At 38.2% G+C, this 13,858-nt stretch overlaps 1 protein-coding gene across 3 annotated transcripts in view; it reads right to left on the reverse strand.

Moving 5' to 3' along the window:
* Window positions 1-965: 965 nt before the first annotated feature.
* znf652 (zinc finger protein 652) overlaps window positions 966-13,858 on the reverse strand; it is a 52,732-nt gene continuing 39,839 nt past the window's right edge. For all 3 annotated transcript variants that reach the window (XM_061981911.2, XM_061981912.2, XM_061981909.2), the window contains 2 exons: window positions 13,094-13,238; window positions 966-3,849 (listed from right to left, as the gene is read on the reverse strand). In XM_061981911.2, coding sequence (XP_061837895.1) covers window positions 3,203-3,849; window positions 13,094-13,238 — 792 coding nt within the window. In that variant the 3' untranslated portion in view covers window positions 966-3,202. The remainder of the gene's footprint in view (window positions 3,850-13,093; window positions 13,239-13,858) is intronic.

Here is a 13,858-nt window from a genome sequence, read left to right on the forward strand (position 1 = left end):
TACCGATACCGATATATACAGTTGTGGAATTAACACATTATTATGCCTAATTTGGACAACCAAGTATGATGAAGATAAGGTCCTTTTTTTTTTTATTAATAAAATAAAATAAGATAAATAAATTAAAAACATTTTCTTGAATAAAAAAGAAAGTAAAACAATATAAAAACAGTTACATTGAAACTAGTAATTAATGAAAATGAGTAAAATTAACTGTTAAAGGTTAGTACTATTAGTGGACCAGCAGCACGCACAATCATGTGTGCTTACGGACTGTATTCCTTGCAGACTGTATTGATATATATTGATATATAATGTAGGAACCAGAATATTAATAACAGAAAGAAACTACCCTTTTGTGTGAATGAGTGTAAATTGGGGAGGGAGGTTTTTAGGGTTGGTGTACTAATTGTAAGTGTATCTTGTGTTTTTTATGTTGATTTAATAAAAAAAAAAAAAAACGATACCGATAATTTCTGATACTACATTTTAAAGCATTTATCGGCCGATAATATCGGCTGGCCGATATTATCGGACATCTCTAATTGTGAACGATAGGCAAAATTTAAAAAAAAAGTGCAGTTCCCCTTTAAGTCAGCACTCTTCGCCTCCATGGCAGCCAATAAACTATTATTCTTACAAGGACGAGGACAAGCTAAATGGGTGCGACTTATACTCAGGAGCGACATGTGTGTGAAATTATTAACACATTACCGTAAAATATCAAATGATATTATTTATCTCATTCACGTAAGAGACTAGGCGTATATCAGCAATCGTCACACACACACACACTTCAATCAATAAAAAGTTGGCGGGGGCGGGTCATGGCAGAAGTGCATTGTGAAAAAAAAGATGCTACCTGCTACTACTTCCGTACCTATGAAAATTGATCATTTCAACATTGGCGGTAACTTATAAAAACTGAGAAGGACTGAACAAAAATGGCACCAAAAAGGAAATCATCCCCAAAATTGCGACTTATACACTAGTGCGACTTATGTTTTTTTCCTTCTTTATTATGCATTTTCGGCCGGTGCGATTTATACTCCGGAGCGACGTATGACCCGAAAAATACAGTAAATTGGGTAAAACAGGTGTAACGACTATATTGGTTTTATTTTCTGTTTAGAAGGCTCTTATGTTAAAAGAAAACATATTTAGAAGGTCATGAACATTTTTTTTAATGAAATAGTTTAGTTTTTTTTAATGAAAATATAAAATTTATTAATAATGCCATTTTATACATTTCTATTCAACCGCGATAAACGATAACTCTACCGCGGCAATTTCATACGGTGCAATTTTAATATCGTTAAATAAGCAAACAACAGAAGACAACATTTTTGATGGTACTTTGTTTCCATCATGTTGAAATGTAAATATTCTTTGTGTTTTTGCAGATTCATGTCCGTTATTCTTTTTCGCAGGCAAAGCAGTTTTCAATTAAGACGATTTCAAAACTTTGCGCCTCTAAAAAAAAAAAAATCTGTGAAAAACGACACCGTTTTTTAAATCTGGTTTTCGTCTTGTGTAAACAGGCCCTAACAATCACCAATTGGTAATTCTCTGTTGACCAATCAATGGATAGTAGTTTAAGTCCGCCCTGAACTATACCCTATTATTACAACCAATTGCCTGACAAAAAGGTGCGGAAAAGTAAATATTTTAGGACGTAAAAATTCACTGTCTTTGTCACCCGAGCATTTTTAAACGTTTAATGCAAAAAAATAACGCAACCACTTTAAAAAAAAAAAAAAAGTTTGCACCTCCAAAAATACTTTTGTGTAAATTAGGGGTGTGCCAATACAACTTTTTCCAGTTCGGATACGATATTGGAGCCTTGAATATTGGCCGATACCAGCACGATTCATAGTAGATATTTTAATAATTTTGTATTCTGAAATGTTATACAAGTATTGATCTGGTGAAATTACTCAGAACAATACCAAGTATGAAAAACACTAATCTTATGCAGGGCTGCAACTAACAATTAATTTGATAATTGATTAATCTGTCGATTATTACTTCGATTAATCGATTAATAATAGGTTAAAAGAGACAAACTACATTTCTATCCTTTCCAGTATTTTATTGAAGAAGAAAAAAGCATACTGGCACCATACTTATTTTGATTATTGTTTCTCAGCTGTTTGTACATGTTGCAGTTTATAAATAAAGGTTTATTTTAAAAAAAAAAAAAAAAAAAAAAAAAAAGCCTCTGCACATAGCATAGATCCAACGAATCGATGACTAAATTAATCGCCAACTATTTTTATAATCTATTTTAATCGATTAGTTGTTGCAGCCCTAATCTTATGACATATTTATGCTTTTAAAGTAGAGTGGTAAGGTGTTTTTTTGTGACACAGTGGTCACGATAATTTATTAAGTCAAGCTCATGATGCAGTAAGTTGAATGATGCGAACACGTTTGTTACTGGATACTTTCAAATACGCTTTAACCCTGATGTGTAAGTAATATGCAACTATAACTATTTGATACTTGTTAATACTGACTGAAATATTGTTCCGTTAATTATTACGTATGTCTGTCTCCCTTGTGTGCTTAGCTGTTGTGTAGCTGCTTGCTTCTAGGAGCCTATAGACTACAATGTTTACATTTTGTAAATGACTTGACTGAAATAAAACAAACGACCAACTTTGTGTACTTTTTGGAGCACTTTTAGATGTTCACTGGCTGTCCAGTAAACACTTGCAGGACTGCTTGTATCGGAGATTTTAGATGCAAGCCGATATCATCCAATACTTGTTTTGTTTTTGCCGATATCAGACAGATATCTGATATTAATATCGAATCGGGACACCCCTAGTGTAAATACCTCCTTATATTCCAAGAGGCAACTCTCAGTTGAGCAATTATACAAACAAATCATGTCACATCTTTGCGATCGGTACTCCGACAAAAGGAGGCTGAAAATGTAATACTAGAGAAAGAAAAAGAGCTTTGAATGTGCAAAGGAATGAACGGAATGGTCCCATTTAGTGGAAACAAGGCTCTACTTGGTAAAAAAAAAATCATAATCAAGATTCCAGTTTGAGTAGTCTGAGTGAAGACACATTTATGTACATAATGCTAAATATGTGGTCTACCTGTGAGAGCGCCATCCACGGGTGTGTTTATGTCAGGGTCTAAGAGACTGAGGCGGTGGCCGTGTGGGGAAAATGGTGGGGCTTGTGAGTCAATGGTGTTGAGGAGCGCCGGGACCCTTGTCAGCGGGGGCCATGTGGTGCAGGTAGGTGCTGTCTTCATGCCCACAGTGGTTTAGGGGCTCACTCTTAAAAAGGGCCGGGGGAGGGGGCAGGTGGGAGACCGGGGGTACGGCCAGGTGGTGGTGGGCGTGGAGGTTGGGTTGGGGCGCGTTTGAGAGGTGCTGCTGGGGGTGGTGGTGGTGGTGGTGGTGGTGGTGAGGGGAGGCCGAGTGGATCTGCACGTGGGAGAAGGTGTGTCCCAAAGGGCCTCGTGGGGGCAAGGACGCCCCCGGTGGGCTGAGGGCCAGGGGGGCCGCATTGTTGGCAGTGGGCGTGGTGGCGCTGGAGGGTCCGGGGCCAGGAGAAGACAAAGACGTGGTGGTGGTGGTGGCGGCGGAGAAGGTGCTGGCAAAGATTCCGACAGGCACGTGCGGGCCGCTAGTCTGCAGGACCACGGGGCTGGTGACCCGGAAGCACTTCTCCTTGTGAGCCTTGAGCATGTTGGAGAAGCGGAAGCGTTGGCCGCACACGTCGCAGGGGTACGGCTTCTCACCAGTGTGGGTGCGGCGGTGGCGCTTCATGTTGGGCCGGCTGGTGAAGCTCTTGCCGCAGATCTCGCAGATGAAAGGCTTCTCTCCTGCGCAGGGGAGACGACAATTACTGTGCTGTGGTTGCTCAAAAAATTTAATTAAAAGAGAACACAAACATTTATGGTCATTTACTCTGGATCAGTGGTTCTCAACCTTTTTTCAGTGATGTACCCCCTGTGAAATTTTTTTTAATTCAAGTACCCCCTAATCAGAGCAAAGCATTTTTGGTTGAAAAAAAGAGATAAAGAAGTAAAATACAGCACTATGTCATCAGTTTCTGATTTATTAAATTATATAACAGTGCAAAATATCGCTCATTTGTAGTGGTCTTTCTTGAACTATTTGGAAAAAAACATATAAAAATAACAAAAAACTTGTTGAAAAAAAAACAAGTGATTCAATTATAAATAAAGATTTCTACACATAGAAGTAATCATCAACTTAAAGTGCCCTCTTTGGGGATTGTAATAGAGCTCCATCTGGATTCATGAACTTAATTCTAAACATTTCTTCACAAAAAAAGAAATCTTTAACATCAATATTTATGGAACATGTCCACAAAGAATCTAACTGTCAACACTGAATATTGCATTGTTGCATTGTAATGAATGGAATAGCCTACTTGATTTGATGTTCAGTTTATGAACTTACATTCATATTTTGTTGAAGTATTATTCAATAAATATATTTATAAAAGGATTATTGAATTGTTGCTATTTTTAGAATATTTAAAAAAAAATCTCACGTACCCCTTGGCATACCTTCAAGTACCCCCAGGGGTATGCGTACCGCCATTTGAGAACCACTGCTCTGGATATTTGCACGTTGCAAGAACTTACAGGGGAACTTCACTTTTATTTTTATTTATTTTTTTTAGAATTTTGCCTATCATTCACAATCCCTATGCAAGACAAGAACACGTATTGTATATTTTTCTTTTTTTTTTGCATTCTAACTAGAGATGTCCGATAATGGCTTTTTTGCCGATATCCGATATTGTAAAAATATATTTCATCAATTATATTTTGCAACTCATTTTACATACTGTAGTGTCTTTAATTCTCCTTCTAGTTGCCGCAGTGGCAAATGCACCAGAAAAAAAAGACAGCAATATTTTGATATATTGTCACAATCCTTCTAAGGAGTTTTTCAAATTGAAACAAAAACAGCTTACATGTCAGCTTAGTGTTGTAGATAAAAACAATCTTATTATTATGTTATTAGTGTTATCAATACAGATTTTAAACTTTTATTAATAAGTAATGCTTTTTTTAACTCTTTTTTTTTTTTTTTTTTTTTTTTTAATAAATGTTGCAGTTTTGTTTTTGTTTTACTTTTTTATTTATTTTAGAATGTGCAGCTATAAATGGTTGGTAGAAACATAGCTGTATTTTCATATTCAGGTTTTACTTCATGGTTCAATTATTTTAATAGATTTTAATAACAAAATCAAAACACAATGTCCTTTATGTTCTTTGATGTTTCCCTCAAATATTACGAATTTATACTACATGACGTTGTTGTTTTTTTTAAATACATTTTTTTTAGTATATTCTATACGTTTTTAGTCTTAAATTAAGCATTTTCGAGCATAAAAATTGCTAAATAAACTAAAATGACCAACACTACAGTAGTATTGGCCACTAGAGAAGACCAAACCAATCAGAGCGCACTGTTCAGTATTGTGGCAACTGATTGGCTCAGCCTCAGTCAGCATTATTATATTGGATTTTAAGAGTGTAAAGATGACTAAAGGGTGTTATTTCATGTGGACAGAGCTCTTGTAATGGTGGACAACATATTTAGAAACTATTTCTTTAAGCTCTAGCTATGTTTATTTACACCAACAGACAATTATTCAAATGCAGAATTTCTTATTTAGTAATTATCCAATTTCCTCATCCGTTTTCACTTTGAAATAAAGTTTGGAAGCAGCTTTGCACTGTTGACAACGCATTCATTTTCCTATTCAATATTAATTTCTTGCACTATGCTGAGAACATGTGTGCAGTGCAGTGGACATTTGTTTACACTAGAGATGTCCGATAATATAAGACTGCCGATATTATCGGCCGATAAATGCTTTAAAATGTAATATCGGAAATCATCGGTATCGGTTTCAAAAAGTAACATTTATGACTTTTTAAAACGGCGCTGTGTACACGGACGTAGGGAGAAGTACAGAGCACCAATAAACCTTAAAGGCACTGCCTTTGCGTGCCGGCCCAATCACATAATACCTACGGCTTTTCACACACACAAGTGAATGCAATTCATACTTGGTCAACAGCCATACAGGTCACACTGAGGGTGGCCGTATAAGCAACTTTAACACTGTTACAAATATGCGCCACACTGTGAACCCACACCAAACAAGAATGACAAACACATTTCAGGAAAACATCCGCACCGTAACATAACATAAACACAACAAAACAAATACCCAAAACCCCTTGCAGCACTAACTCTTCCGGGATGCTACAATATACCCCCCCCCCCAACCTCAACCTCCTCATGCTCTCTCAGAGAGAGCACGTCCCAAATTCCAAGCTGCTGCTTTGAGGCAGGTTAAAAAAAATAATGCACTTTGTGACTTCAATAATAAATATGGCAGTGCCATGTTGGCATTTTTTTCCCCATAACTTGAGTTGATTTATTTTGGAAAACCTTGTTACATTGTTTAATGCATCCAGCGGGGCATCACAACAAAATTAGGCATAATAATGTGTTAATTCCACGACTGCATATATCGGTATGGGTTGATATCGGAAACGGTAATTAAGAGTTGGACAATATCGGAATATCGGCAAAAAAGCCATTATCGGACATCTCTAGTTTACACATTTCAGAAAGACATAGGCTTGTTATGCAAAACACAAACGTCTGCCACAGAAGACGCTGGCGATCAGGACGACATTCCCAAAATGTCCCTGGCAAAACTTAGCCACTAAAAGTGAGACTGTCAAATAAAAAAAAAAGGACATCTTCTATGCTATCATTTGAAACCAAATGTCACGTCTTCATCCCAGTTGTTGAATGCTAATCCTCATGCTAATAAGCCACCCACTCGCCAGGAAGCCATCACGCTTCTCACTTTGAGGGAGACGTAAAAATGAACAGTGGGACCGCCACTCTCATTAACCCTCCCCCACGCCAGCTATTCAATGTGCCTGCGGGCGCCCACGCAGCCGTCTTTCCACCGGCTGCTGAAGGGCTCTCCAAACGCCTTCGCTCGCCGCCTTGTGCATTTGTGACAAACCAGCTGAACGTCCCAAAAAAGGAAAAGAAAAGAGTGACAGCTCATATGGCCATCTTGCGCATTGAACCTCTTCAAGAGTCAGTGTGAATCTACAGCGAGAGAACATTGCAAGCTGCGTGCAGCCAGTATTTCAGGCCCTGGGCTGGGTGTGGCTTTCTGCACAGCAGCAGCAGCAGCGAGCACAGGAAAGGAATTGTGTAATTAGACATCACAAATAGACACAGTGTGTGTTTTAGAAAATAGCAAGGCAGCAAGGAAGGGAAAACTAGAGGGATGGACTCAACAGCATGTGTCCAGCTAGTCATTACAAGCCACAGTATGTGCAGCACTCTATGATGATACACTGCCCTCTCATTTCAAGTTTCACTATACAACACATTCATTTGGTCAAGGACACGGCCCCTTCCTCTTTTAGACATCAAAAGCATTGTTTTTACTAGGGCTGTTAAAGTTAATGCGTTAACTCGTGTTATTAATTACGGCCGGCCCCTCGCATAAACACTCTATGCAGTTGTTTAGGGCCACAACCACCTGATTATGGCGACTTTATAGCATACTTGCCAACCCTCCCGGATTTTCCGGGAGACTCCCGAAATTCAGCGCCTCTCCCAAAAACCTCCCGGGACAGATTTTCTCCCGAAAATCTCCCGAAATTCAGGCACACAATATAAACAGCGTACGTGCCCAATAATGTTATAACTGTAAAATGATCGAGGGCGAGTTCTTGGTTTCTTATGTGGGTTTATTGTTAGGCAGTTTCATGAACGTCCTCCCAGCGCGGCAACCACACACAACAACAGCAGTCACGTTTTGTCTCCCGTAAAGCAGTTCGTCTGCCGTAAACAGCAATGTTGTGACACTCTTAAACAGGACAATACTGCCATCTAGTGCATTTGATGAAAGCACTTTTTGCGTGCCACACAGCAATGCATCATCAGAGAGGGCGTTCAGCATGGTTAGAAAAATAGTGACAAATAGAACAAGGATGGACAATTCAACCCTTAACTCAACAATGAGTAGATGAGTGTTATGTGTGTGTATATGTGTAAATAAATGAACACTGAAATGCAAGTATTTCTTTTATATATATATATATATATATATATATATATATATACATATGAAATACTTGACTTCCATCCATCCATCCATTTTCTACCGCTTATTCCCTTTGGGGTCGCGGGGGGCGCTGGAGCCTATCTCAGCTACAATCGGGCGGAAGGCGGGGTACACCCTGGACAAGTCGCCACCTCATCGCAGGGCCAACACAGATAGACAGACAACATTCACACTCACATCCACACACTAGGGCCAATTTAGTGTTGCCAATCAACTTATCCCCAGGTGCATGTCTTTGGAAGTGGGAGGAAGCCGGAGTACCCGGAGGGAACCCACGCAGTCACGGGGAGGACATGCAAACTCCACACAGAAAGATCCCGAGCCCGGGATTGAACCCAAGACTACTCAGGACCTTCGTATTGTGAGGCAGATGCACTAACCCCTCTGCCACCGTGGTATTTCTTATATATGAAATACTTGACTTGGTGAATCCTAGCTGTAAATATACTCCTCCCCTTTTAACCACGCTCTCCCGAAATCGGAGGTCTCAAGGTTGGCAAGTATGCTTTATAGTTTCCCATTAATGAGGTCGTGGTGCCCTGCATGTGTTTGCTCGTTCTACTTTGATGGAGTGACTTGCCTTTTCGATAAAATAAAATATCCTTTGTAATAGTTTCAGTTTGGTTTTGCAGCATCACAGCCACTTATATTCAAAAACTTATAAAGATAATTGTTTTTTTTTTAACTTTGCTTCGAATGCCGTCATCGTGACAGATTTACGGCCCGTATTTTAAAAACGTCTGTACTATTCAAGTTTAAATTGTAGTTGAATCCTTTCTCCAAAGATATAGTGTCTAAAGAAAACTTGGTTTTTTTCATAGTTTTTGCTCCAAACTTTGTTGTTTTGTCTACTTTATCAACTAATGCTGATGCGGCATAGCAGTTTAGAATGAGCGTTACTGCTGTAGGTGATATCTAACTCTTTTCTTTACCTATTGGACCTATCAAAAACATTTTTACCTTTTCATATAAACTTCGGACAATATCTGGAATATAAACACTCTTTTGACAAGAACAAGAAAGTTTGATCATATTAGGCCTATACTGGCTCACCTGCACTGGCTTCCCGTGCACTTAAGATGTGACTTTAAGGTTTTACTACTTACATATAAAATACTACACGGTCTAGCTCCATCCTATCTTGCTGATTTGTATTGTACCATATGTCCCGGCAAGAAATCTGCGTTCAAAGAACTCCGGCTTATTACTGATTACCAAAGCCCAAAAAAAGTCTGCGGCCTATAGAGCGTTTTCTATTTGGGCTCCAGTACTCTGGAATGCCCTCCCCGTAACAGTTAGAGATGCTGCCTCAGTAGAAGCATTTAAGTCCCATCTTAAAACTCATTTGTATACTCTAGCCTTTAAATAGACACCCTTTTAGACCAGTTGATCTGCCGTTTCTTTTCTTTTCTGCCCCCCTCTCCCTCGTGGAGGGGGGGTCACAGGTTTGCTGACCTGTCTCTGCTCGGGATGGTCTCCTGCTGGCCCCACTATGGACTGGACTCTCACTATTACCGTATTTTTCGGAGTATAAGTCGCTCCCGAGTATTAGTCGCACCGGCCAAAAATGCATAATAAAGAAGGAAAGAAACATATATACTGTAAGTCGCACTGGAGTGTATATCGCATTTTTGGGGGAAATTTATTTGCTAAAACCCAACACCAAAAATAGACATTTGAAAGGCAATTTAAAATAAATAAAGAATAGTGAACAACAGGCTGAATAAGTGTACGTTATATTACGCATGAATAACCAACTGAGAACGTGCCTGGTATGTTAACGTAACATATTATGGTAAGAGTCATTCAAATAACTAAAACATATAGCACATGCTGTACGTTTACCAAACAATCTGTCACTCCTGATCGCTAAATCCTATGAAATCTTATATGTCTAGTCTCTTACATGAATGAGCTAAATAATATTATTTGATATTTTACGGTAATGTGTTAATAATTTCACACATAAGTTGCTCCTCAGTATAAGTCGCACCCCCGGCCAAATTATAAAAACAACTGCGACTTATAGTCCGAAAAATACGGTATGTTGGATCTAGAGCTGTCCGATAATATCGGCCTGCCAATATTATCGGCCGATAAATGCGTTAAAATGTAATATCGGAAATTATCGGTATCGGGCTTTTTTTTTTAGTTGGTATCGTTTTTGTTTTTTAATTAAATCAACATAAAAAACACAAGATACACTTACAATTAGTGCACCAACCCAAAAAACCTTCCTCCCCCACTCATTCACACAAAAGGGTTGTTTCTTTCTGTTATTAATATTCTGGTTCCTACATTATATATCAATATATATAAATACAGTCTGCAAGGGATACAGTCTGTAAGCACACATGATTGTGCGTGCTGCTGGTCCACTAATAGTACTAACCTTTAACAGTTAATTTTACTCATTTCCATTAATTACTAGTTTCTATGTAACTGTTTTTATATTGTTTTACTTTCTTTTTTATTCAAGAAAATATTTTTAATTTATTTATCTTATTTTATAAAAAAAAATTTAAAAGTACCTTATCTTCACCATACCTGGTTGTCCAAATTAGGCATAATAATGTGTTAATTCCACGACTGTATATATTGGTTGATATCGGTATCGGTTGATATCGGTATCGGTAAGTAAAGAGTTGGACAATATCGGAATATCGGATATCGGTAAAAAGCCAATATCGGACATCCCTAGCTAGATCCACTATGGACTGGACTCTCACAGTATTATGATGGATCCATTCGACGTCCATTACACCGGTCGCCCAGGGTGGGGGCCACATCTGCGGTCTCCTCCAAGGTTTCTCATTGTCCCATTGGGTTGAGTTTTCCCTTGCCCTGATGTGGGATCTAAGCCAAGAATGTCGTTGTGGCTTGTGCAGCCCTTTGAGACACTCGTGATTTAGGGCTATATAAGTAAACATTGATTGATTGATTGATGAAACATGATTATTGATCATATTGGATTTAACTCAATTGTAATTGTCAATGTAGTATTTTGTTTATTGTACATACCTGTTATATACAGTAAATTCAAATCTTTACATAACTTTTAAAATAATAATTATACATAAAGTATTAATATCTAATCATAAACGTACTTGAACTGCATTTGGTTGGTTGTGTCTTTTATGCACACGCTCAGGTTCCATAGCCAAATCTACTTCTGGTCACCAAGCATATTACACACTGTCCGTGTGAAATACATTTCCGCAAAGTAGGAATTATTTATTCAAAATGTAATATTTCCATAGCGAGAGTATAAAACAACTTGTTTGACTTTCTATAAAATATTTTTAACATGAAAAAAAAGCCATCTACAGATGAAATGACACGCACAGTCAGTTTTTACAAGTCGCAAATTTCAAAGCGTGATGTGGCAAGGGACGACTGTATTACAATACTCACTAGGCTGCAGTCAGCCTTATAGCCCCTCGCATGTTACACAAGTAATTTTAAAGATCGAAATGGGGCCACGAACAAAACCTTGTTTAAAGCCACAAAAAGCCTAAACTACGAAGCTAAAGCTAGCAAGAACAATTCATACACCCACAAGACATCTCATCTGCTTGTGTTGTTGTGAACGACATCATCGATGTAACATCAATGTACAATTTGAGAGGTTCTCGTTTTTTGTTTTTTTTCAACAGCCTCAAGTGAGTGAAGTCAATCAAACCTGGAACCCTCCAGTTGCTGGCATGGCCGCTCTATCAACTAAGCCACCCCCACCCCAAAGTCTCCTCTTTACTCGTCAAGTTGAGAACAGCACAGAACAGCACACTTCCCCCCTTCACAATAAAAGTGTGTTGCGCCTCATCCGGTCTGACTGCGCTAACAAAGTAAAGGTTTCAAAAAAGTATCTCAGACAAGCATAATGTACTTAAAGCACTTGATATATTTCAACAATCTTTATGCTTTGACCTAAAATACTGGTCAAAATTGTCTGTATTGATATATTGCACCAATAAATGTGAGAATTGTTGAATTTAATCAAAAAACATTTTATTTTACACTTATTTTACAAATGTGTTCTTTTTGTGTCAAAGGAAAAAACGGAATTAAAAACAATTATATTGGAAAAACTGAATTGTATTTTTTTTATATTGCTATTGTTATTTAAAATGTATTGACAATAAATACTTGTGTTTTCAAATGAATAAACAATTGTGTAAAAATCGTGATTAGAATAGCAATCAGAATAATCATGGTACCGTATTTTTCGGACTATAAGTCGCAGGTTTTTTTTTTCATAGTTTGGCCTGGCTCCAGTGCGACTTATATATGTTTTTTTCCTTTTTTATTATGCATTTTTGGCAGGTGCGACTTATACTCCAGTGCGACTTATACTCCGAAAAATACGGTAATTGTTTTTGCCATGATCGTCCAGTTCTACTAAGTAATACATAAAAAAATAAAATAATCTGAAATATTATTCAATCATTCATCCGTCCAAATTTGATAAATGTTTTTAAGCGATTTTTGAAAATTATAAATTGATTTAGAATTGCGTTGAAAAAGAATCGCAATTCAGTTGTAAAATTATTTATTTGTGTTAATTTGGCACGTTACTGCCCACCTCTAGTTAGAACATCATTGGAAAACTTTTAGTCGAGCAATCTACACTTTTTAGAGAAAACCTGGCTATAGATTTCGACTGAATTAGTGCCTGGAATTTTGGCACGTTATCTGGCAGACTAAATACAAGTTTCTTTATGGGAAAAAGTATGTGGGACAAAATTCTGGACCACAGTAAAAAAGAGGCGTCGGCTATAAAAAGTGAGCCAAGTAGGCAGCTCAACTAGAGGCTGGGATAGGACTAAATTTAGCCCAACAGCGAGAAGGTTTAACTCCTAGAGATCCCCTAAAAAGTGGCTTATGTGGTTAACGCTGATGGCGCGATTTCTCACCTGTATGAGTTTTCATGTGCTCGTCAAAATACTGTTTCATGTTGAAGTCTTTGCCGCACCACTGGCACATGAACTGCTTGTGTCCGATGTGAATGCTCATGTGGGAGCGCAGCTGGTACTTGTACTGGAACCGCTCGTCACAGTTCTGGTAACAAAACACACACAGGTCAGGTTTGTCAACAGCTCGATCAAAAATATGCTGAATATTTGGTGGGCGTGTAGCCGCGGTGCGTTAGCGTGTACACGAACACCACCTGCACGGACAGGGCGTTGTGGGTCGAGACCACCGTGGAGCGTGGCCTAGATGTTACATGCAACTCTGAAAATAAGCACGTAATGACACGTTACTGTGCAGGGTGACGTCCTGCGTTCAATTAGAGCTGCTCCACCCATGCACACATGGCGCCTGGGCAGCCTCGGGTGGAGGACACAACGCCCCATCTGCACACTGAATTCACGCAAAGTGCCGGAAAGAAATACATACAACATGTAATATTTTTGCTAAGTACCATACTCACGAAATAGTTAGACATATTCAGTAGAGATGGAATACATGGCTCTTCTAAGAGAGCCGTTCAAGACAAGCTCGTTGTTACCGGTAGTTTTGTTATTGTTTTTTTTAATGAAAGAAACAATCACTTGTATTAATTATACACTAAGATCAGAATAGTTAAATTCACACAGATATCACTCTATTGGTGGGAATTATTCTAAAATATTGGCTATTACTTTATTTCTTGTTGTGTTTTCCTTGTAAACATTCCA

The sequence above is a fragment of the Nerophis lumbriciformis genome, linkage group LG24 (assembly GCF_033978685.3).
Source record: "Nerophis lumbriciformis linkage group LG24, RoL_Nlum_v2.1, whole genome shotgun sequence".
In the NCBI taxonomy this organism is placed as follows: Eukaryota; Metazoa; Chordata; class Actinopteri; order Syngnathiformes; family Syngnathidae; genus Nerophis; species Nerophis lumbriciformis.